This window comes from Uloborus diversus, chromosome 2, assembly GCF_026930045.1.
Source record: "Uloborus diversus isolate 005 chromosome 2, Udiv.v.3.1, whole genome shotgun sequence".
Taxonomy (NCBI): Eukaryota; Metazoa; Arthropoda; class Arachnida; order Araneae; family Uloboridae; genus Uloborus; species Uloborus diversus.
Window position 1 is genome coordinate 87,379,871 of NC_072732.1, and position 26,391 is coordinate 87,406,261.

The 26,391-nt window shown below is 32.9% G+C and overlaps 1 protein-coding gene across 1 annotated transcript; it reads right to left on the reverse strand.

Annotated features, from left to right (window-relative positions):
- Positions 1 to 11,069: 11,069 nt before the first annotated feature.
- LOC129216401 (uncharacterized) lies at positions 11,070 to 25,567 on the reverse strand. Its single transcript, XM_054850616.1, has 5 exons — positions 24,592 to 25,567; positions 21,624 to 21,860; positions 20,099 to 20,182; positions 14,478 to 14,634; positions 11,070 to 11,178 (listed from the first exon to the last, which is right to left on the reverse strand). Exons 1-5 carry the CDS (start codon positions 25,565 to 25,567, stop codon positions 11,070 to 11,072), a joined length of 1,563 nt encoding a protein of 520 aa, XP_054706591.1.
- Positions 25,568 to 26,391: the final 824 nt, after the last annotated feature.

Sequence of the window (26,391 nt, forward strand, 5' to 3'; positions counted from 1 at the left end):
CGCCATATTAGTAAAACAATAATTTTACTTCTTTTATAATGTTGAAAAACGACTTAAAATTAGTAAAGAAATACGAGAACCGTTACACAACAGTTCGCATTTTTCTGACTTTAACAAGATCTTTAATTTTATTTCAAAGATGATCTGTCATTAATAAATTCTTTCCATAATCTAAACTGTCGAAGGAAAAAATAAAAAAGGGAAAGGAAATAATATTCTATGGTAGAAAAGATTTTTGAAAAGGAGAAAATTTGTACACCAAAATGAAATAAAGGCAAAGAAGAGTTAAACGTATATAATGTAAAATAAAAGACGAGATTAAACTAAACACAGAAGATGAAGAACTTTAAACGAAATTCCTGTTTAAAAAAAAGAAAAAAAAATCTTACATGTTTGTTTACTAGTAAATATTGCCTTTGTTCGCTGATTAGTCCTGTTCATTTACAGAATTACTTATCTCCTTTTAGTAAATGCAAAAAATTTTGCAAAACAGAACCACAAAAGTTCTTTAGTTTTTTAAAAATATTTACAAACATAAATAAAAATAAAAACTCCAGTTTTTAGAAAAATATTTACACTTATAAATAAAAATGTTTTTGCTTCTATGTATCAAACGCTACAGCTTTAAACAATATTATGACTTTCCGTAAACTTGTGTTGACGTTTTAATTTTTTGCTTAAGTTATCCCGTACATAATATCCTATATCGTCGCCTCAGATCAACATTAAGACATCTAATCCCAGAAATAACACTAAGATATTCTACCATTGCTCTGAAGCAATGATATATAGAACAAATGTACATTTAAAGATGCAATGAAGCTTATAAATTATTTGGAACTGATATCAAAACTTTATTTTAAAAAACAGACATTTTACTTTTGATAAATGCATCAATAGTAGTCTTATTACAAGGGAATACAGGAACATAATTATATGTATATATATAAATATATACATTACATAGTAAAAACTTTGAAAATAAACTTACACTTTTTCTTTAAATAATCTACGCAGCTTCAACATTCGATGATGGTGCGCTCTTTAAAAAGGAAAACTCACAAAATTTCAACTCATCCCTCACATTTTTGAAAAAAACTACAGATAATTTCAAAGCACAAGCTATTTATAAAATTTATTGGATTAGTCATTCAGTCGTCTATTCCATGCAATATTAGTCCCAATATCTATCTAATCAGAAATCGATATGAACATTTGAGTCGTAAATATAGGTTATATATGAAGTAGTGTTGCATTCTACGTTCTGTTAATTGCAATCAAAATTAAAAGTTACTAACACATCAAGATTAAAGTGTTGATAAGGTTTTCGGGAATATTTTCAAACATGACATAATTTTTCATACAAACAATAACTAACCTTGTTTTCCCTTTTTATCAGGATCATTATTTATTGATAAACTTGCGTTTTTCACAAATGGAGAAACATAAAATCGTTTCATTCCCCCCTGTTTTTGGAGTTTCGGACCAAGTGGAGTAATGTTAGCTTTTCTTCTAAATATTAAGCTTAGCAACATGTTTTAGCAACTATTCGTAAGAAAAAGTTTTAGAGCTTAATTTCTTGAACATATTTTGTCGAATTATGCAAATGTATATTTTCTTTTAAATGTCCTGCTTATATATGTACTTACAGAATAAGAATAAAACATAAAACTGTTATACAATTTATCCACAATCAATCTATATTGTAATTAAAGAAGCGATACAACACGGAAATGAATCCTACCATGAAAGTCCATTGCAGTGGTGCTTAACCTTTTTTTAAGCATAGGACCGCAACTCATTTCAAGATTATTACCGCGGGACAGAGAGTTTGTCAGACTTTAAAATATTTATTTTAAATATTTTTTATCATATTCATATTTTTCTTTATATTTTTTATTTACCAAACACTAATTGACAATGAAATAGAGTTTTCATTTTGAATCTTTAAACGACCAGAGATTTTCGCCAGAGTCAGTGTTTCACTGAACAAAGTTTCATGATTAAAGTCGTATTTCAATATTATTGTAGCATAGTTATTTGATACATATTTTAAGGTGTTCTTATAGACCAGGATCTGAAGGGGGTTGAGCATGCATGGAAAGGCTGACGCAATATTATTTCTGATTATTGTTACAGGCCCAAAAGTGAAACCACATGTTGTCGACAACCCCGGAGGAGAAGGGGGGGGGGATTCAGTGGGGGGAGCCGTTTACTAAAATACTCATAACTCGCGAACTATTTGAGATAAAACACTGAGAAAAGAGGCAATAGATGCAACAAAACAAGGGCATTGTAAAAGGTAAATATGATTATGGTTCTATCTTTGTTGGTTTCTGAGTAAAATTCCATTTTTTCAAGCAAGCAAAAATTTTGAATAAAATACGTAAAACAAACTTTTTTAAAACTAAATTCTGAATCAGAATTGTTTAATTATTTTTCAAATAAACAAAACCCTAAACATCATTATTCAGTATGTTAAAACTATTTCAGTATTGTTAACGCGTTGAAAAACAAAATGACAGTAGCAAGCTCAAACACAATTCACAGTATAGTTCAGGATTTGAAGGGGGTTTTGAGCATGCATGGAAAACCTGACGCAAAATTATTTCTGATTATTGTTACAGGCACTATAGTGATTATGAAAACACATGGTGTCTCCCACATCGGTGGTCGACAGCCCCGGGGGAGAGGGGGCAGCAGTGTGGGACGCCGTTTACTAAAACACTCATAACTCGCGAACCGTAGGAGGTAAAACACTGGAAAAAGTAGCAATAGATGCAACAGAACAAGGGCTTAATATGCTTATAGTCCTATCTTTTTTGTTTTATGAGAAAAGTTACTTTTTTCGCAACCAAGCAAAAATCTTGAATAAAATACGCAAAAGCTTTTTTCCCCCCAATGATAAGTTCTTTATTAAAACTATTTAAACGTTTAGATAATCAATAAAATCTGAAATTTCCTCATTCAGTTTGTTTAAAACTACTTAATTATTACCAACGTCCGTGTTAAAAAGCGAAATAGACATAGCAATCACCGCCTAAGTTAGCGCTTTGAATAAAGCGGCAACATGCTAAGGAGAAAAATTAGACTTATCCTTTTGACGAACCATCCATTCTGAAGTGTACGAACTTGTTCTAATTGCAAAGTATGCATTTATGGCTTTTGTTTTACGATAATTTTGTTATATACTGCTTTAAATTTGAGAGGAACTAGGAAATCAGGCCCACAGTAGTTTCAATTCAAGAACATAATTTCAATTTATTTTTATTAATTTATATTTTTAATTTGCACAAACGAATATAGCGGGTATTGTTTTACATAATTTACCCAACAAAGAACAATAATGCAAGAAGTAATATGTTCTAAATAAATAAAAAAATGAGAAGCTTCTTGAGCTTATATCAAAACAAATATAAATATAAAATTATAAATTAGGTTTCTAAGAAAAAAAATCTTCAATTAAGTAAAATTAGTAAAACTATGAATGTTAAAAAATAATTGTAAAATAACAATATGCGTACATAAAGTGACTAAGATTTTTAGTATTATTATATCAGAAATTCTGAAAGCTTAATTTCTGATATATTAATACTAAAAATCTTCGTATTAATTAGCCCTTTTCAGATGACTTGTAATTATTCCACTGAATCGTTGTCTTCCGAGTATTTTGTAGTTGAATGAATTGCAGGAGCATAGCAGAGAGCTGATATTATTTTTTCTTTGCTGATGGAGATGACAAGAAATTAATATAATGGTTGCCTTCGCAAGAAATGCCATTTTCTTGACATTTTTTTAATAAACAGCTTCTAATAGTTGAAATTCGGAAGCACTCACTTGTCAGATATTGTTTAAATAATAACTCTAGTGTTCATAGAACAGTTTCTGACTTTCTTGGTAAAGTGAAAGCATGCTTTTTTCCTTCCTGTTTTATTTGTTAAATCGCAAGAGAAAAATGCGTGAAAATCTTGTAAATTTTTAGATATTTTTTCTGTAACTGCTTCTGCAGCCAGATGCCATCCTAAAGCTGTCTAATACCAGCGACGAAGCACATGAAATGGCAACCTCTGTCTTTTAACAAAGACCAGTATGATATTGCCAATACAAATTCATTAGTTTCTGATCTATAAACTATTAGTCACTTTTTTACATATTTTGCACTGAATCATATGCAAGAAAACAGATTCTGTTGCGTGCTTCGTCCTGGTTGGACTTGAGCATTTCAGAAAAAATTTATTACTTGACTCTCAGATTTTAAACAATCATTTTCATTTTCAGCGCTACCAAATCTTTGCTATATTTGATAGTAGTGTTTGGAACATTATGGACCAGAGTCATTCCATCAATAATTTAAACTTTGTTCTTCGAATAAGGTACTTACTTCTTCCAGAGTTTTGCGGCAAGAAGATTCATTTTTAATTACGTTCACGAAATCGGACCTCACGCTTTTCTTCAGTAAACTATTCTGATGAGCCTAACCTATAGGGCTTATTGTATAGGAATGTTTTTCAGATTTAATAACATCACTTTTGAGAAAACGTTTGTGTAAATGTTTTTTTTTTGTTTGTTTGTTTGCTTTTGTTGTTTTGCAGTCGCTACTGAATAGATTTTTATTGCAGGACTTCTCTGGATAAGAGACTATTCACATTTATCTTAACGTTCTACTGAAATTTTCATGCTGCTTATGTAACAATAGCCTGTGTTTCATAACTCAGGAGTAGAATCTTTATAAGGGTTGCCATGACCATTTATGAACTTAGTAATAAATTAGACATCACGTTCTGCTGAATTCTCAATGCACAAACTCTTCAACCTCATCAGTAGGATCTTGGAATTTATCTCAAAATTCTTGTTGGGGTCGAAAAATGCCAGATTTAAATTGATGCAATGAACACCAGTATTGCATTACACTTTCATTCGATGAATTTCAATGAGACCTTAGAAATGCACTTTAGAAAGGCTAATTTAGCACTGCTCCAAAACATGACCCGAGGCAACATTATTAAATTTTCCTGCTTTTATTCTTACAGAAAAATATCCTTTTACTGAATTCTACCTTTAACTCTTGAGGTTAACGAGCTATATCTCCTAGGTAAAATATATATCCCCTTGCAATGTTAACAAGATTAAATAGTAAAAGGAAACTTAAGATTCTATTTACATCACTCTCTGTTCTAACTCTCAGCTCTAACAATCTAAAAGAATTTTATTATTCAAAATAGTTACACCACTATTTGAAGGTTCCGTAAGAAAGTGAATTATCTTTCAGAAATTTTTTAAACGCAATGAGAAAAAAAAAGGTTCCTTTTCATTAACTACTTCGTACTTGCACGTTTTAATTTTTTTAAAAAGTGCCACTGTGACTCATACTAAGCAGTTATAATGCGTTAAATAATTAAATAATTACTTAACTAGGACATTGTTTTGATATTATAGCGAAAAAAACCCCTCGCCAAAAACAAACACAAAATTTGCTTCGGTTTAAGTCGAGTGTTCAAGGTACATTTCGCAAGCTTGTTATTTTCATGAATTACCGCAAATGCTTTTTGAGCTTGCTTTAATTTCGCTTTTTAACGCTTTGATAATAATTAAGTAATTTTAAACAAACTGAATAATGATGTTTCAGATTTTATTGGTCCTCTAAGCAGCTAAAAAAATTTGATACTTGGAAAAAAAATTGCGTATTTTTTTCAAAATTTTTGTTTGTTTGCGAAAAATGGAATTTTACTCAGAAACCAACAAAGATAGAACCAAAATCATATTTAGCTTTTATAAAGTCCTTATTTTGTTGCGTCGATTGCCACTTTTTTCAGTATTTTATCTCAAATAGTTCGCGAGTTCTGAGTGTTATAGCAAACGGCTTTCCCCACTACTTCCCCCCCCCCGGGGTTGTCGACCACCCAGAGGGGTGACGCAAGTGGTTTCATAATCACTATCATGCCTGTGACAATAATCAGAAATAATATTGCGTCAGCCTTTCCATGTATGCTCAACCCCTTTCAGATCCCGGTCTATTATACATTTCTTTGTTTTTGAATTTCTTCTGCAGTTAATAGTTCTGTATAAGACCTGAATTACTTTTGCTGCGGTAAAGATTGTTTCTAGTTCTATAATAAGGGAATTATGAGGTATATGTTATATTTTTGACTTATTCGATATTTGTGTTATATAAAATAACTTGCGGTTAGTTATTCGTGCTTTTATTTTATCGAGACGCATTACAATTCATGTGCTATCAGTACCTCAGATCAGTGGTTCCCAACGTTTTTTTTTTTTTTTTTCAGCGAACAGTTGCCAAAAACCGAACATGTTTGAGAACCCTTCGTCCCACAGTTAAGTGTCTGGTAAGAAAACAAAATTTGGAAGAACATTACTTTTCTTATACTGCGGAACAGTTCTTAACAAGAAACTTTAGCCTATTTTCAAAACATCTACTCAAGCATTGATATAAATTAACTGATATCTGCAAGCGAACCGGAGAAAAAATATATTTAAAGAAACTAATCAATTCTTAGTTCATTGGAAAAACTCTTAATGGAACAATTATGGGACAAAAATATTCTGAGACTGGCTCAATATCTGACAATTAAGTTTTATATTAGGTTCTACAGTTAATTTGGTTTTGCTTTCGTTTTCTCAATAAGTTGTATAGTAAAATCCCTGGTTCAAACGAAAAAAAAAAGTTAAGAAAATGTTACGTCAAAGAGTAATAATATAGGAAATATTTTTCTGAGGCACAGGAAAACTTATTTAAAGTATTGAAAACACTAAAACAGAGGTCAAAGAGTGATCTCTGAAAATAACTTTTAGGCTACTGCTTTAGAGGATAAAAATATACAGGGAAACCTAGCCCGCAGTGTTATAATGCCGTCTTTAGGATAAAATTGTGCTTAAGTCTTCATTTGCTGGTCAGGCAAAATTTGATGTAATTTTTTTCGCCATACTCTATTCTGGTATCTTAAAATTAAAATAATGTTGTTTTAACAGTTAGTTATTCACTTTTAAGAGGATTTTTTTTTAGCTTAATAACGCGCTGAAAAGTACGTTCATTTATGTATCGGATAAAAGTATTCCCTCTTTTTCAGATTGATGTCATGCCTTCCAGCAGCAGCATATTATGAAGATGAAGACAGAACTCCACCCAAAGATGCCATAGATGAAAACAGTATTGAAATGAACTATGATCTGTGCGAAACAACTCGCATTTGAACAATTATGTTCTTATTTGAAGAAAAAAAAGGAATATTTCTGTGTTTAGCAACATGTCGTCACCTCAGATCAACAGTAGGATATCTTAGTGTTATTTCTGGGATTAGATGGCTTACTGTTGCTCTGAGACGACGATGTACTCAGATCAACAGTAGGTGTTTAGCAACATGTCGTCACCTCAGATCAACAGTAGGATATCTTAGTGTTATTTATGGGATTAGATGGCTTACTGTTGCTCTGAGGTGACGATGTACTCAAGAATTTAATCGAAGGAAAATTCTTTTGTTTACCCTTATACACCTATCGGTCGGCGCAGATATAAATATCCAATTATAGTAGCGGCAAAGCTAACCTGGAAGTGTCGTAATGCTCTGATTATGATCTGATAAGTCACAATACTTCCAGGTTAGGTTTGCCCACAAGTACGAGGGGTGACTGATAAGTAAGGTACCGAGGGGTGTCTCTAGTGGTGGGAAGAGAGACGGTTGCGCATGCATTCAGTAGTCGATATAAGCAGGTGGCAGTGAGTTATGAGTACTCGGACCGATGTTCGTAAAAAGCAGCGATCGTTGAGAGAGTTTTTGACACAAGAAGGTTGCGCTCCTATCGAAATTCAGAGGCATATGAAAGTAGTTTACGGAAATGGTTGAATTGATGTTAAGAATGTCTGTGAGTAGATCTAGCGTGGTAAAAGCCAGGACTCGATTAAGTTAATGAGGAGGGGGGGGGGAGGAGCAAGGCCAAACACTTTTCGCGGTCCCTTGGCCAAACCTTACAATTTCAGATATGTGGGGGCCCCTAAAAAGCGGGGTCCGAGACTACAGCCTGGTTGACCTTTTCAGTATTCAGAGTTGAGCTCTGTCAAAAGTTGTTGCGGAGGTGAGATAAGTTTTTGATGAGCACAGACCAGGATTGCGCATTTCTTCGATTTGTGATGGGAACAAAAGAAGAGTGGTTTCTATGATTCAAAAAAATGGCTGCATGAAGGAGAGAGACATTGCCCTACAGTTGAGTATTAGTTCAGAAAGAGTGCATCGTATCATTAAAATGTTAAACTACAGAAATGTTTGAAATCGAAGCTGAGGATTTCCTCAAGAATACTGCCATTGGAGATGAATCCTACCTTCATCATTATGAATCTGTAAACAATTCAATAACAAAATAATATCGTCGCCCTTGTTCTCCAACTGTCAAGAAATTCAAAACTGATAGGTCAGCAAAAAAAGTCATTCTCACCATGTTTTGGGGTTCAAGTGTTTGGAACACGGGACACACACAGTCTACACTAAAATTTCTGAATCAAGGATTGGCTAAGAGTTTTTACAGGTACTGTGCAATGTTGCAGTCGCTCAGGCAGCGCATTCACGGAATCAGACCGTAATAAAATGTTTTTGTTTTGCATCATAACAATGCAAGACCGCATTGCAGTGCACAAATATAGAGCGTTATTGAAACACTAAAAGTTACAGTGATTCCATTGCCTACTTAAAGCCTTAATTTGGCGCTGTCAGACGTTTAGTTGTTTCTAAAAATGCAGGAGACGCTGATGGGTAAACGTTTTTCAACAGTTGCCGAAGATGAGGCAATCGATACACAGCCAAACAAAATCTATTTTTCTCACCGGCATAAAGAAATGGATAGAACGATTGAAGAAATGTGTAGATGTTAGCTATGACTATGTTGTTTCTTGTGTAATAGATTGATTTTCTGTCATTATTTTACCTAGTCGAAATTTTGTGGAAATATTGGAGACCTTACTTATCAATCCCCACTTGTATAAAGGACCTTTTTAATCTCCAGTGAAGTTAAGGGGGTATCTAAATTTATATCCTCTACAAAGGGACTAGTGCACACAATTGTGTGATAGTGATATATTGCGCTTGTTAAGAAAACGATTATCGAAAGTTTACGAATGATGTTTGCATATAAATCTTGCAATAATTTCATCATATTTAACTAACTTTTTTCCCGAAAATCCCACCTTTGGAACACAAAAACAACTGTACGCACTCATCCGCAGACATTGGATGCAAATGTTGAAATTTTCTTCTAGATGACTTCAATAGGTGAGCTCCCTAAGTTGAAAAAGTGTGTTTTGATGCCGACTACACTATTGAAATTTTTAGCGGTAACTTGTTTCTCAATATTTGTCCTATTTACATGAATGCCACTAAAAGTGTGCAGACCTGGTAGGTTATGGGTTCACTACCTATTAGAATTTCACACATGATGATCGATACATTTTTTTTTAAAACGAAACCTAAGAAGATAATTGCTCAATCAAATCAAGCATGGTTGCAGCTGATAATGGGAAGTCCTATACGACATTCTTTTTAACCATCAGTGTAAGATTTGTTAGACAGTTGATTTTTTGTTAATGTCCATGACTATTTTAAACGATGTACGACGCGTTAATTGTGTAGAAATTTTAATTGCAGTAATATGTCCTTTAAGAGCTTTAAAGTAAAAATTACTCCAACATTTTTTTTAAGTCCTTTTTTATGGTTCGACAGTAATATTTTCTGTTTAATTTAACAGCAGAAATTAAAAAAAATAGTAGCAAGACCCTTGAAACCTTGCTTTTGTAGATAACACAGTGGTATTTACGAAATTTGGTGCTGCTTCCTATTTCAAATTTTTTTCTCCTAAAATATAATCGTTAAAAAACCTTTTTTTAAAATACAGTTTCTGTCTACGGAATAGTAGTTACATTAAAGCACACTACCATGCTAAACGTACTGAGCTACGCGTCACTCATTGTGGGGAATATGACATAAAATAGAAACACTTGTATACCCTAAAAAGGAACCAATGCCATGTCAAACAACTAGGAGTCATGAAGCAATTTGTGGCAATATTGGGCAGGGAATGTGCAATAATCAAGCATCTGAAGAACATTTGTTCCCAAAATTTTCTGAAACATAAGATAAAATTGGTGGGTTTGTTAGGCAAAAAAAAGTTATCCAGTGTTAAGAGTCTTCCAAACATTTTAGATAAATGGAAAAAGAGTCATAGATCAGTTTTTTTTAAAGTAATCCTTCGCAAAAAAGCATCAAGTTGCGAACTGTGTTCAATTGTTTGAGATTATGATTAAAAATTACGGCAAAATAAGCTTCAAGAGACCTTGCAAATTCCGTATCCTACATACCCACCATGATAGCTTCAAAGAGAACACGGATACCTTGTAGTCAAGGGTCAAGGAGGGCACTTTCATCAGGTGAAGTAAAATTTTTACTGCAACCAGGGAATTAACTCAGAATGAGAGACCACATTTTGGAACTTATTTATGAAACACATGCACTAACAAAATTACACATTTCTAGTTACTTTTTCGTAAATTTGTAAAATTTTGGGTAAAATATACTATTGATTAGAGTTATAATGTTCCTTTTTTTGTGTTTAAATAACAAGGAACGTGAAAATTTGTATGTTGTACGCAAATTTTGTCTTTTTGTTGTCCTGATTTTTGAAAAAAAAGTTTGCATGGAAATAAATACGTTTATGGTTTTATGAGGGACTGAGAGCATTATGCTGATTACTCAAAAACAAAAATCATGTTATACGTAATTATATTTTACCTTGTTATATTCGTATCGTAATTAAAAAAAAAGCAAGTTATTCCGCATTGAAAATCTCATAAAATTCATTTTTTACATGAGGTCTATTATTAACGAATTAAAGTGTCATTTCACACATATTTGAGATTTACAAAAGAAATGTTTCGTAATATTTATTTAAAAAACAATATCGGTACATAATCTGACGAAAACATCATTGAAAGACATTTATCAGAGATTTTTTAATACAGTGAATCATTTGAAGACATTCCATTATTCCGATTAAATAAAAAAAAAATTTCGTTATTTTTCAACGTCCTTAGCTTCCTTTGAGTTTATTTCTGTGCTTTCATTTTTTTCTGGCATGTCTTCATTCTCATCAATGCCTGCGTTTGGTAAACGTGTTATCCACCTGTAAAATAAGAAATTAATTTTATACACTTAGCAAGAAAATGCTTTCGCTTAATTTACCGAAAATTTACCAGCACTTTTTCAAAAGTACTGCATCAAAACTTCATTAAAAAATTATAAAATCGGGGGACTGCCACAGGACTATAAAAAAGGAATTTATCTTTAAGAGTACGGATTTATTTCTGAGAAATTACTATAAACGGCACTATCTGAACTAAAACAATGGTACTATGCTAATATTTGTAACTAAAAAAGGTATATTCTTAAGCACAGTTGTGTCATTTAAATAATTTTTCATAGGCGAAATAATAGCTACGTTAGAAAATGATAACTTTTAAAAAGTGCGCAGTACTGGTATGACTACTTTGCTGAAATGCTAACTCTAATATTATGATATCTAAGGATTTTCGCCTTTTTAAGAAATATCTGCTGCCACTTACGTAGTGCATAAAGATTTAAAAATATGATTGGGATTATTATATGTATCAGTTCGGTCTTGGAAGACTGCAATGGAGGGGTGCAGCCAATAGTTGGAGGGTTAAAATGCTTCCCAATTACATTTTGCGTTCCATTACCCATTGTAGTAAACTGATTTGTGTACACATAAAAACTGTTATGAACTTAACTGTCACCTTCTTCACAAGCATGTAAAAATTCCAGTAGTGTCAATGCTAAATAAGGACGCCATGTGCGTGCTATTTTGATGCTTGCGCTAAAACACACCATTGAATATGAAATGTTAACATTGTAGGTGGGTGTTATTTTCAACAGAATTTGTTTTGCTTTAATCGTGTTTATGTTTTTCATTGTACACTCTATAGCAAAAAAAATCGACGCATCAAGAAAGATTGATCCGATTGAGACGAAAATTTGTGGATAGGAAGAGAATGCACAGAACAGTAAATGATTAAATTCTCAGAACAATTGAATAATTTATGTCAAAGTTACAGTAACAAGTTCAGTAAGGTATTGACCCGCCTCTAGCATGGATACAAGCTGAAGCTTGGCGTGGCAAACACCGATAAAGCTCCCGGAGGGTGTCTTGCGGTATTTCCGGCCGAATTCGCTCCAATTGTCGGACGAGGTTATCAACATTCCTTGCCAGATGCAATCATCATCCCAGCATATCCCAGACACGCTCGATGGGAATGAGATCTGGCGATCTGGCAGGCCACGGAAGAGTTTGACAAGCTTGCAGACAGTTCATAGCATCACGCGCCGTTTGTAATCTGGCATTGTCCTGCTGAAAACCAGCCGAGGGTACTGCAAAAGGAACGGCAGCGAAACAGGTCTTAGGATGTCGTCGACGTACCACTGGGCAGTAAGTGTATCTCTAATTACGACAAAAAGGGTCCAGTTATCAAAGGAAATGCCACCCCAGATCATAATGCCTTGTTGAGGGCCAGTGTGTCGTGCAAAAGTGAAACCAGGACCCCCCTCTTTCCTGGGTGTCTTCAAACACGTCTTCGATGATCATCATGACACAATTGGAAGTGGTATTCGTCGCTAAAGACTATACGTCCCCAGTCGGCACTATTCCAACCTGATCGAGACATGCACCACAGTAATCTGACTCGGCAGTGTGTAGGCGTCAGTGGCAGGTGGCGTAACGGTCGGCGCGAGCGTAGATTTCGTTGCCTCAACTGTCTGTAAAAGGTCATGATGGGCATTGGTGTTTGGGTTGAAAGTGTGATGGTTCATAGAGATGAAGAAAGCGATGTGACAGCTGATCGAAATATCACTCTGTCATCACGATCTGTTGTGCCCTAGGTCGATCGCTACCATCCTGACGCTGAACTCGCCGCATCGCTTCGACTTAAATGACGAGCGATTCTCCGATTTGAACAACAGGCCTCTTTCAATCCAATGATACGACCTCTTTTAAACTCTGACAGTTGCTCGTAATGAGCGCGAACCACGCGGCAAGGCATTTTTTAAGTTGTTGGAAGGTAATCTGAATCGCAAATCAAACCAAAATTTTAACAACTGTTGAAGAACTGCTCTTTTATATACATCTGCTGAATACACTGGAGATCAAACTATTCATTCATTGGGCACCAAATTTTAATCATTTGCATATCTGATCAAAACACTCATGCATACAAAATTTCAAAGCAATCAGATGATTGCTTCTTGGCGCGTCAATTTTTTTGTTATAGAGTTTATATACTAAATGTATTATGTGCCTTACACTGTGAGGTTTTACGTCTAACATTTTTCTGCTGTAGGAAACGCTTCTACTATCTCCTTTAAAACATTCTCCAAATGTTGTAATTTTCTGATGAAAGTGATTTTGAATATCTCGAAAATCATTAGTTTAGTTTGGAACGCTTTTTACATTGAGTTAGTATTAGTGATAAAAAGTATGTAACAATGAAATGTATAGAACAAGTTCTTTGAATTGATTTGTTCCAGTAAAACTTTTGTTGTTTTAGGAAACGATTATTCTGATTCATTTTACGTTATTTGTAGTATTAAAAAAAGTACTCTGATTTCACTCGAACCTTTACTGTAAATCACAAGGAAAAAACAAATTTAACTTCCTCACTATTCGAGCGAAATTAGCCGTACAACATAGCAAATGTTATGGCTGTAAAAAAAACGTTATAACAACCTAAGTTAAACTACCGTGATGAAAATCTACATCAGAAACGTAAGTTTTATTTTATCTCTAATTGCAAAAATGCTGACAACAGTATATAATTTTTGACACACATACACATAACACACACTTCTTATGCTTAAAGTAATAATTTAAACATCAAATGCTGCTATTATTTGCCAAATTGTATTTACAAAATGTTAATACTGCACATGGGAATCTTCTGTCATTCACAGTGATAACAAGTAGAAAGAGGAATTCTTACGATTTTTTTACAAGTAATTATCAGAAAAAAACTCTTAAAAATGTTTTTGATTTTAGAGGAAACTTTCATTTAACTTTTTGGGCACAGCTTTAAGTATATTTTAGCTGTTTTTATTCGGCTTTGATTTGAGTAACTATTATAATTGCTATAATTGCTAATAAAACGATGGCATGCTGAACTGATTCTAACAATTTTTTATTACGATTTTCGCTTCTTACAGGAAAAATTTTTACTGTGAAAGACTTGTAGTCTTTAAAACAATAGGTAAGTTATGACAAAATAAAATCTTCAAATTTAATAAACAGTAATGAAAAAACCTCTATTACTGCAATACTTTCTTTTATTTAGTAAGCATCTTTTGATATTGAGCATAAGAGATTTATTGCTTACAATATACAGAGAAAAGTGTACTAAAAAGTATGTTTGCACTGACCAAAATACCAAGACTTGTCCCACTGACAAAACACTAAGAAGAATAAAAATCATTCCGGGGAAAAAATCCAAAGTAGCATTGAATATTTGTGAAACAGCAGCAGTGGCGATAAATGGTAAAAGAGAGTCCACCATCGAGAGAAATGAGAAGATTTTTCCTGAAATAAAACATGAGTAAATAATTATGAATAACTGAAACATTTTGAACCAAAGCATTTTACTAAAAGTAACTAAAGCATTTTTAATATTTTTTGATGCATTGAAGTATCGTCAACACTTGAGGGCAAGGGTGGTTAAAAATTTACTTTTTAATGCCAAACTGTATCTTTGTTCCTTTGTTTATATTTTGATAATCTTGCTGGCCAACACTTTTTGTGCTTAACCTGGCAATGCCTAGCGGTGGCATATGAGTTTACCCAGTATACTATGACATTACTGAGTAAAACATACAGTTATACCAGTAATGATTACAATACTGGTATACCTGTACGCTGGCAATGATTAAATCATTTTCTTTTGAAAACTACAGTTATGAGATTTTGCTATCAAATGGTACCCTAAAGGAGTTTAAAGAAAATAAAAAACAAACAAAAGCGCAATCAATGATCCATGCTATTAATATTCAGCAAAATTGCATGTGTTCTAAAAAATATTTCAAGCTTTGCCTGGTTTTGAAGGCAGGCTGATCAACCAATTCGTGTCGCTATGGCGTACAACGTTTGGCAAGATGTATCCTACGTGTTTATAAAGATTATAATGTCGAACTATGCAAAGTCCGTTATATTTTTTGTGTGCATCATAAAATTTTTAAAACCAACTTTGAAGAAACGAGCATTTTTTCATGACTTTTATTACCTTTTACAGAAACTGCAACTTCCATTCTTCGCTATTGTTGTTGTGTAAAAGCTGTTTAAATTTGACACATATAATAGTTATTTCCCTCCCTAATATGAAAGTTTGCTCTTGTTTTCAAATTCTGATTAAAAGTGTAACCAATTTTAAATGAGTATATCTTTGTGGTGGATTACGACAAACTCACAAATTTTGTGATAGTGATGGATGCAAATTAGAGTGTATCGAAAAATTTTTTTTTTGAAATTCAATTTTTGAAGTTGATTAAAAGTTGCCTCTACCGACCCACATATTACATAAAAAATTTCACCCGAATCAAAGAATATTTAGGTGTCTCGCACGAGGCCTAAATATTATAATTTTCTAGAAAAAAAAATCATTTTTTTTATAAATTTTTTTGAATAACCAAAAACATGTTAAAATTTTTTCAAGTTGAAAAATGTGCACAGTAAAGTCAAAGAAAAACGCAAGGAGGAAAAAAATATCATAAACAATATACGTATAGATCTCCTGCATTTTACAAGGCTACGTGGCTTGGTTAGAAACAGGGTTTCCAATCCCGAATTCTGAAGGGATCCCGCATGATATTTTGCGAGGTTGCAAACGTTTTCCAACATTTTTCGCTCATAAAACGGATGTTTTCACAAGCATCATTTGAAGCAGTGAGAAGTAAAGGAATGTAAGTGGCAAAATTAAAAATTTGGGGATAACCAGTACAAATGGTAGGTGAACCTCTCCTCTGCCTTGGGGCAAGAGACAGCACAAGTAGCCCTGGTAAGTACTGCTGTACAGCATGGTTTAGAAAAACTTCCTCTTATTTCTGCTAAAAGAACAAGAAAAACTTTTGTCTCATATGATGAACGATGAAAATGAATTTGTATTCTCATTTGAGGTTTCAGTTTCATACGTTCAGCAATTAAGAAAATGCGTAAAAATTATAAACGTTTTCGTCCACTAAAATTTAAAGCCTAGAAATTTGCGCTTTAAAAAAATTTAGAAAGTGCAGTACATATTGCAAAAACTGCTGGAGTAGCCGGAATACAATGTTGGAACGCTTCAGTAAGCTTAGGGAGAACACTCAAAACCTTTAACTTGTTAAGCGTGCACAATATTTTTCTCCGAAAGAGAAAGTAATGAAAAAACTATCATTATGCTCTCTAACCTGTAGAAAGTGCCCGCCGATGTCTTTGTCACAGTGAAGCTTATAATATAAATGTGGGTGGTGACTTAAAAATTATGCTGGATCAATTACTAATGCTGGACTAATTTGCTATTTTCGGCAAAGAGGCGACAGAAACTTGAACGAAACACAAGATGAGTCGCAGTACGTTAAGAGGCTCAAGTTTTTGAATGACTCTTTTAAGTAAGAGGTAAAATTATAAAAGTTATATAAAAACTTTTACTGAGACTATGACTTGATGAAACCAATCAGCGTTCACTCCCTGCTGTAATGAATTAAATGTACTGATAAATTGACCAACGTTAATGTAGTTAAATTGGACACAGCAGTCACAAATCATAGAAATCGCATTTGTCCGAAATTCGCAGTTCTTGAGCAAAAACCAAGCATGACTACCATAAGAAAAGAAAAATATTAGAAAAATTATTAGAAGGTCATGAAGTTTGTGGAGACCTTTTGTTAAATGTCCACAATTATTTAAACTCTAAAACTAACTGCTGTGGAGCCATAGCCCGCGTTTTCATCAATAGGGAAGTTTTCGATTTTTCAATTATATTTTTATATGATAGAGTAACATGTATGAACATCATAGGTGAAAAAATTTTTGCGATACGATAAGTAGTTTTTTTAAATTAATTTTTAAAGTTAAAGCGCTTGTGACGTCAAATGGCATAGGAAATGACGTCATGCGCTCTTCCGATGGGAGAGAAGCCGAAGGTCACGCATTCGACTTCGAAGACGAAACGTAAGGCTTACCTCCTCGCATTTAACTCCTCGCGTTTCTGGAACATTAAACCTCTCATTCTCTCGGAAATATTCGAATATCATCATTGATGTTACATGAGGAAGATTATTTAGATTGTGCTTTAACGAATCCGGTCTCCATAGTGTGTTCAAAAGGATTATTGAATTTCTAAAAAATAAAAATATCAGCTCGCTCAAAGTGTCCCTAGCGAAAACAAGGGATCTTCGGCGGAAGGCTGCCCATTCGTGCCCTGTGACGTAGTCTCGTGACGTTTCAGAAGAGCGCATTTTTGCGCGTGGATTTTTAAAAATTCATTAAAAATCAACCACGATGTTCTGAAATTCGGCGATGGTGAATTTTTTTAGTTTTGAAGGTCAATTAACAATATCCAATAGCCAAAATATGAACATTTAATAGGTTGCAACTTCCCTATTACATTACTTTTTGGGCATAAATCCCTTCCCATCCCATGCGAAGCGAAGGGTACACTTTTGTGTACCAGACGATAGTTGCTTATTGTTATGTAGCTTTGCAGTACTCTACAAATGGTATACTGAAAAAGCCTCAGCAACACTCACCCATCCTTTTAGAGCTGTTGAAAAACAGTAGTACGGAAAAAGCTTGATACAATATACGATAATAATAATACACATAATATTCTACATATATTTGGTGTTTAGTTTTTTAAACTTAATTCTTGTAATACGTACTATGTAATTAAATGAAAACTATATTTGCACGATTATTTTACAACCTTTAATTTTTTTAATTTCACATAAAAATAAAATATGTTTTAATAAAAATAACAAAATAAAATTTTAAAAGCTACCGCATTTATATTGGAAAATGCTAACTTGAACTTTTAAAAAATCCTTATTTTTGCGTACTATGCGGAAACCTAAAAGCCGCATGAGAGGAAAACCTTTTATTTGGCGATAATTCCCGGATTTATTGCTCAAAATTTTCAACTTGAAAAAAAAAATTTTTTTTTTGGTTATTAAAATTTTTTTTAGAAAAAACTTTTTTTTGGGGGGGATGAAAATTATAAATTTCAGGCCTCTTGCGGGACACCTAAATATTTTTTGATTCGAATAAATTTTTTTTATGTAAGATGTGGATCGTTAGGGGCAACTTTCTATCAACTTGACAAATTTAATTTCGTAAAAAAGTTTTTTTCGATACCCCCTAACCGTAATGCAGATACATGCGTGTCATGTAGGGTCGATTCGGTTAAAGGGAAAGAAGACTTTCAAGTTTCAGATGTACACCCTTCCCTCTCGTTTAGATGAATTGGGAGAGAAAATTTTGTGAATTGTGTCCAAAATGACAATATCTGTGAGTTACTGGATGTGAAAAATTTGACTTTAAGGCCGTTTGTTAGTGAATGAAATTAAGTGAGAGTGTGTGTTTTCATCTACTTCCATTTGAGGCTGACTCAGGCACATTGTTAAAAATTCAGGAAACGTTTATGGTAAATATTACTGTAAAATGGAATGCTTACAGCACAGAAAAATTACAGTAAATTGAACCGGGGAAAAAAAATAGCAGCACCAATTAATACACCACATGACTTACATTGCGAAGCAGATTACACAGTACTTCCCCTCAGTCGATGTGTACCAACTGGTATGGTGGTCAGCAAAGCCACCTGACGAAATGAAGGTCCCGAGTTCTCACCTACTGCTCGCATTTTGCGTCTTTTAACTCTCTGTTAGTCAAGTTAGTAAAAGGACCAAGTATCCATTTTACAAGATGACTTGATCAAATAGGATTTGTTCAAGTCTCCTTTGACACTCTCCTTTTATCCTTAAAATTTCTCTTCAGCAGACATCTTTTAAAAACACCGTGAAATTTGTAGGTTTTTATTATTTAAACGTTTTGAGAAAAAGGTAAATAAAGTTAAGCAATTTATTGTTACTCGTATACATTTTATCGTGTATAATAAATGTTTTGGTAAATTGTTAATAAATCACGACATATACTGTTGACATAAAACATCTTTTACAGCACGGCTGTTTCATAATACTATCACGTTCTGATCAGCTGAAATTTCCACACTTTTTCGAAAAATTGAAAATATGTTTGTTATCTTTCACGATAATTCTAGCTAGATATCAAAAGATAAATAGTGACAGAAACAATGAGGATTTTAACAATTGAAATCATTTATTTGTTTCGTTTTAATTCCCAGAAAACGTAATAAAGTTCGACAACGCCACCACATTCTTCACCTGTCTGTCAACTGTCATTTTTTCAAAATTCTAAGCAATTGACTTAGAAATTTATTCATTTAATCTATTTATAACTCAAGACTTTTGATTCATAATACATGCAAGATTATTACTATCTTAATTAAAATATTATTAATAATAACAACATTGATATTAATAATAATAATAATTATAATAATAGGTTTGTTACTTTCTTGCTTTATATTTACCAGTTATTTTATTTATTTATTTATTTATTTATTGCGTTCATCAAATGTAACTTGTTCGTAATATAGATAGAATATTTTAAAATATTGAGATTTATACGTTTTGGTACTTTGAAATCTAAACGAAACGCTTGCTGTCATTTTGAATTTATGGCTTTGTAGCTACTGATTACGAATGTTTGGAAGGTTTACGATCTGGAATTTTTATCTGAAATTAACTTTCAACAGATATAGGTGCAATTTAAAAAAAAAAAATACAATATCTACTTTTATTTACAATTCTTATCATCAGATTATATTAATACTGAAATGTTTTAAAAAATATTGCTTTTATTTCAATTTAGCGGCTTTTATATATTACACAGCATAGAACTTATTGCGTTAATAGAAAAATTTTGATTTTCTTACCTATTTCATCTTTAGACACAATTTTAGAAATCCTTGATCGACCAGCTAAAGGAACCAAAATTGCCAGAGAACCAATCAAATTTGCTAAGCGAAAAAAAAAAAACCAAAATCGAATGAAATCAAACAGCTATAATATTTCAATCCATGCTTTTAAAATAATATTGTAACAACAGAATAGGAATAGGAACAATTTAATATGGCTTGAAATGAAGTACTATTTGCTTTGGAATAACGATATGATCACTGCAAATATATGTAACAATAATGTAATAGAAAAATAAAATATCAGCAGTCAACAGATTTTTCAGGAAAACTCCAATGACTTATTTTAACAAAGCAAGCAAATATTTTATGTATTTTAATGCTAATGACAGTTAAATATCATTTAAAGAACAGTTGACTTAAAAACTGATGACAACAGAGTGGCAGAGCAAGAGACACTAAGATAAAAAACTATTTATTGATTTATATTGAATTGTAAACTAAAAGGTAAGCTCACTGAGCTAATCAATAAACTTAAATTGTGCATCTGATCCGGCAATACATCATTCACACCATTCCTCCATCGACAATCGAACCAATTTCCAACTCTGGAGTACGTACATATAACTGTAGAAATCAACTACGCCATCTAGGCAATTTACATATTGTTGTTCTTCTTCGCATTTTCAGTTCGAATACTGTCAAAAACAAATGAAAAAGTTATATCTCTTTTGTTTTGCTTTATTTATTAAAACATTGTTGTAATTAATTGTTGTTATAAACATTGTTGTTTTAAATTGTAAATAATTTATGCCCTTCAATGCTGATGACAGTTAAATATCACTTAAAGTACAGTTGATTTAAAAACAGATGAAAAAAAATCTCTATTTTGTATTGCTTCATTATTTTTTTTGCATTCGTGCGTTAGTCGTGATATATAATCACTGTGAGATACATAACTTAACCTGGGTATTTTAAGATCATCCCGACACCTTGAGTGATGAATAAATTTTTATATTTATCTATTTAAACTTTCAGGAAATATCTGCTAGTATATCAGTACCAGATCATTAACTTATTAAAACTGCAAATAATATAAATACAATTGAAGACATGAAGGTCAAACGTCCACTTCTGTCTTGACTGCGGAATATCTCTACCAGCACCGAAGGAGAGTATCTTTAAAAAATCACACACGCTTCTAGAAACAGTAAGGGAGGACACATATGTTATCTTATTAGACAGTGACTTTGAAATCACCAGAACAAAAACATTTATTGCCATCTACAATTTCAATTTTAAGTTCAAGCTTTGTACACTATGACTAGACATTTAATTTTTATTTTTTTGCTATGTATGTTAAGTTTTAAAAGCGTCTATTGACTAAAATAAAGAAGAAAAAAAAACTCTCAGGTCACTCTTCTCTAATGCAGTAGATCTTCAAAGGGTTTTGTCATGCATGTAGAGATCTCTTAAGTGTCAAGACGTCCCAGAATTACTTTATATAATGTACTCTAAGTTATAACACATCGATATCAATTACCTGCATAAAAAAGGTATTCAGTCGATGCTAGTCCTGCAAAAAGCCCTCTCAATATTATGCAAACAGATCCAGCGAAACCAAGTACTGCATCCCCAAGATTCAATTTCTTGAACAATGGAACGATGAACAGCGAAGAAAAAGTGCCAATGGTAGCTAATATTCCAAACGCAGTAGAGAATGTGGTGTTGTCCCAGTTGTACCGTTGATGAGCATATGAATACCCGATTGCACTCAGAGCTGGAACGGAAATGTAACTTCACAATGAAATAAAATAAAATGAAAAAAAAAAAAAATTTAGTTTTTAAGTATGTAATTTAAGTACTTTAAAAGATAACAATAGATTTAAGGGTTTCTTTCCCGTAGTTTAAAAAAATGGGAACAATATAGTGGAAAATTACTCGAGCACGGAAATGTCATAGAATCGCAACCGTTTTGAGCAATTTAAAAACAAATCATATATTCCACTAACATCTGTTCTCAAAAGATCAATGAAATATTAAATCATTAAAAATATTTTCGTTTAGATAAAATAGTTACACCCAGTCTTGAATATTGTTGATACATTCTTAGGGGTGAAAAAAAGATATCCATCCCAACTTCAAAATATTACTTAGATCGGATTTTAACGCTTTAACCCTGAAGTTGGATAATTGCTTGCTTACTTTACCTCATTTTCCTCGTTTAAAATTGCTAAAATATAAAACAACTTACGTTGTCTGAATGAAATCATCTTTTTATTCATCCATTTTGCATTTACTATACGGAGTTGCTGGTTTTATTAATAAAGCTTCTTCGCTCTAAGGATCATCTTCTCGGATGGCAACTGTTTATTTGTTTTACTTAAAAAATAAACATGATTTTATAAATCTCAAACATATATGCAAAATGATGCATTTGATTAAATATTGTCATCATTTGAAAAGTAAAATAAACTAAAGGCGTAAAGCTGTTTCCGTTCTTTAAATGAAAAAAAAAAAAAAAACTGATGTGTGCATCACATGGCTTCCTTTTACTCCAATTTTAATGAGATTCAATAGTGTTCATAATCTAAATATCACCACCAGTGGCTAAATTGAAACAAGATTAAAAAAAAAAATCGCCAAATTTGTTGCCGCTAGGACCCCACTAAGAGTCTACGTACCAAATTTCAACTTTCTAGGACATACCGTTCTTGAGTTATGCGACATACATACGCACATACCAACATCCGCACATGTGCACATACATACATATGTTAATACGGACGTCACGAGAAAAGTCGTTGTAATTAATTCGGGGAATGTCAAAATGGATGTTTCGGGTGTTTATACGTTCTTAGGCACTTATCCGCGTGTGGTCGGGTTGAAAAAAAAAAAAAAAAAAAAAAAAAAAACTCAACATTAATTCGGGGGTGAGCAAAATGGAAAATAAGGCCGAATTTTGAGTGAAATTTTTTTCGCGAATGCAATACTTCCTTTTTTATAAAAGGAAGTAATAAAGGATAGTAGGATTTGTTGCCGTAAAGCAATACTTTTTTCCTCTAAGAGCGACACAGACATCACAGAGGGTAAAAATTATTTTTAAATCTTTCTTGGCAAGAACTCAGCAAGATATCGTGGACCAACTTTGCAAAGTTTATAATATAATTTAAAGACTAAATTAATTTGCACCTAACGAAAATGACGATACTGTCAAATGTTCCGTCAACACAAGGAATCGTATTAAAAGAAAAAAAAATCTTTAAAAGTTTAAATTTTCTCTTTAGAACTGTACCGTACCAAACGATCTAAAAATCTCAAACATTTTTGATCGGTGTTGTTCCCTTTCTTCACTAATTTCGAAATTGTTGTGTGCTCAGGTTTCCGCTTATGTGCTAAGCATTGTGCTCTAAAATGCATTTTTCTCTGTTGTTTCTTGGATGAGAAAATGAGAGAGAATGCAGCTTGTACATACGATTAGAACAGTGTTTTGTATATATGTGATTTCAATGACTATCAGTATACAATAAGTAAAACTCTTACGGGTACTGGAAAGACACTTTTGCCATGTCCAATGAGATGGATAGAAAAACGTGAAGCTCATAGGGTCAGAACAAAATTCTAAAATTTTAGCACAATTAGATAATATCTTTTATTTTGACAGTTAACTGAAAATTCACTTTTTTTTTTAAAGTGAGTTTTTTATTTTTCTGATTCTTAAAAATATTAGACTTAAAGGATCAAAAAAGCTGGGTGCTAAAGGGTAAGGCAATTGTAAAAATTAGAAAGATATGCATTATTTGACGGATCGGGATGTATCTGTTCCCTCCGACATTAAGTGATTTTTCATTTATTGCTCTTATTTCATTTTAGGAAACAAAAAGTCCCATTTCCCCCAAAATCTTGAACTTTCAACTTGTCGTGCAAAGCAAAATATATTGTCTGTTTGTGCCAAATTTTAGATTTTTTTATTGACTGGGGTGCACAACGTTCCGCAACCGGCTGATAGGAACTCTGGCCTTTTAACTTCACAGTTTTTATCTTCTCCCTCATGTTTAAAAAGGCAACATTTTTGCCACAAGAAATTACTTTAAAAAAGGTCTAGCGATCAACAAATAAATAAATAAATAAATAAATAAAATAAAATAAAATAAATAAATGAAAATAAATAAAAAATAAATTAATTAATTAATTAAAAAATAGAAATTAATCATCTGTTCTGAAACCCATGAAATCATGGCTCTAGAGGAAGTGTATCGTTGTTTACATTTTTAAAGATGTGCTGAGGGATGTCGACTTCAGGGAGCTTCCCCGCTCTGCTACTCCATCTTTGTTGTATTGGACTGCAAGGCGCCTTATGTCTGAGAGGACGTTGGTGCGCGTAATTAAAAAAAAAAAAAACATTTTTAAAGAGGACCAGGAAAAGTTTGAAACTTGAGCAAAAATGTGTTAGTTAAGAAATTTAGGTATATTTAATTTTTTATGCATGTAATGTGCTAGGTAGTACTCACATGCTTGATGTAATATGGCGAGACTCATGCAGTACGCAAGCAAAAATATTTGCAGCCTGCCACGGTTTGGACGTCTCTTCATCGCTGCACGATAACTTCCAGTAATGTTTTCAGTTGACACGAAATTGCGCATCATTTGTATCCAGCTTTCTTTATTTTCCAACCCTTTGGTTTCTTTTATCATAAATATCAACCAAACAAGCGAAAGAACATGGCCAACTGTGGCTATCGAGAATATCGTAACGTATCCATAAAACATGAATATATAACCGCTCACTATTACACCTAAAGGCATTGAAATGCCATATGCCGCATTAAACAGCGTATATTTCATTGTTCTGTTACTAACACTGGACACATCTGACACATAACTGTAGGCTACTGCCATCACTACAATGTTACTTCCCGAAAATCCACTGAAAAAAGCAGCTGTATACAGAAGTTCTGCTCTAGTGTACAGAAATACAGCAAAAATGGTCATGAGTGCGTCATCAATTATCATCCCAGCAAAAGCAACAATTAAAGGTACCTTGCGGCTGTATTTATCACTCCAAGATCCAACGAAAATAACAAGAATTGCAGATGGTAAATATACTAAGAAATTCTGACCAAGAGTATAATTATTAAATGATTTCACAACTTCACTTTTGTATTCAGGGTAAAATGATATATTCTCACAAAAGCTTTTGGAATGATTAAAATGAACTACGCAGACTTTGTCCATTATAATAGTTGCCTGTGACACCATTCTTATAGCGTACGAAAACATATATATGAATATTAGTAGTTCAATTTTCATCTGTTTAATTTCTGATAGTATTGAAACAAGTTTTGATGGCTTTTCTTCTTCACTTGTAGGAGTTTCTATTTGAAGAGTTTCAGCTACTAAGGTGTTGACATTAGTCAGTTTAAAGTTGTTGGATTTCTTCGTTTCTTCTTCAGAAATGGAAGTCATGGTTTCACTTTTAGTAGACATCGCTAATTATTAGAAAAGGCCTTCAGTAACTGTTCAACTTTCTTACTTTCTAGATACTTCCTGAAAGAGATAAACGATAATTTAGGGAATAAAATATAAGTGCTGCTATTGCAGGAATTATGAACAAATGCGATGATAGTAATAGTATGTTTGTTCATTAATGAATCATCATGAATTAAAAATAAATTTTAAGTGCAATTATTAATAAATATTTCATTAAAAAATACAAGTTTATTTTCTGTACGTTTCAAATAGTTAAGAATTTGACAGTGTGATTTTCTGTTACTTCTCGAAAACTAATTTTTTGATCTAATTTATATCCGCAACTGAGGTATTGCTGCCTAAAATGTGATGGTACGTTTAACGAAAGCTTTCGTTATACAATTGTGAATCTTTCACGATCATATCTGCAGTGCCGTGGGAAGGTAAAGGAAAGCATCTGAAAATTTTTCATCTTTCATTTTTTATTTTTTCGCATTTTTATCATTCATTGTACTTAAGCCCCGGCAGCCTTGTATAGTGGTCAGAAAAGATTGACTGAGATGGGGAGGTCCCGGGTTCGAATCCCGCCTCGAACATGGATGCACTTTCTCACTCCTGTCCTAGTCCTCTATTTGTGTGAGAGTGTTTTGTGCTTAGGGTTTCCAATACGGAAATCTCGGTCCCGAATCCCGCGTTATCCCGCAGGATATTGATCCCGTGGGATTTTGCTCTCAATCCTGCGGGATTCCCAATTCCGCAATTTTTTTACCATTCAAGTGTTTTCAAGCTTTTGCCACTCATAAAATGGCTATTTTCACAAGCATCATCCGAAGTTTGAATCT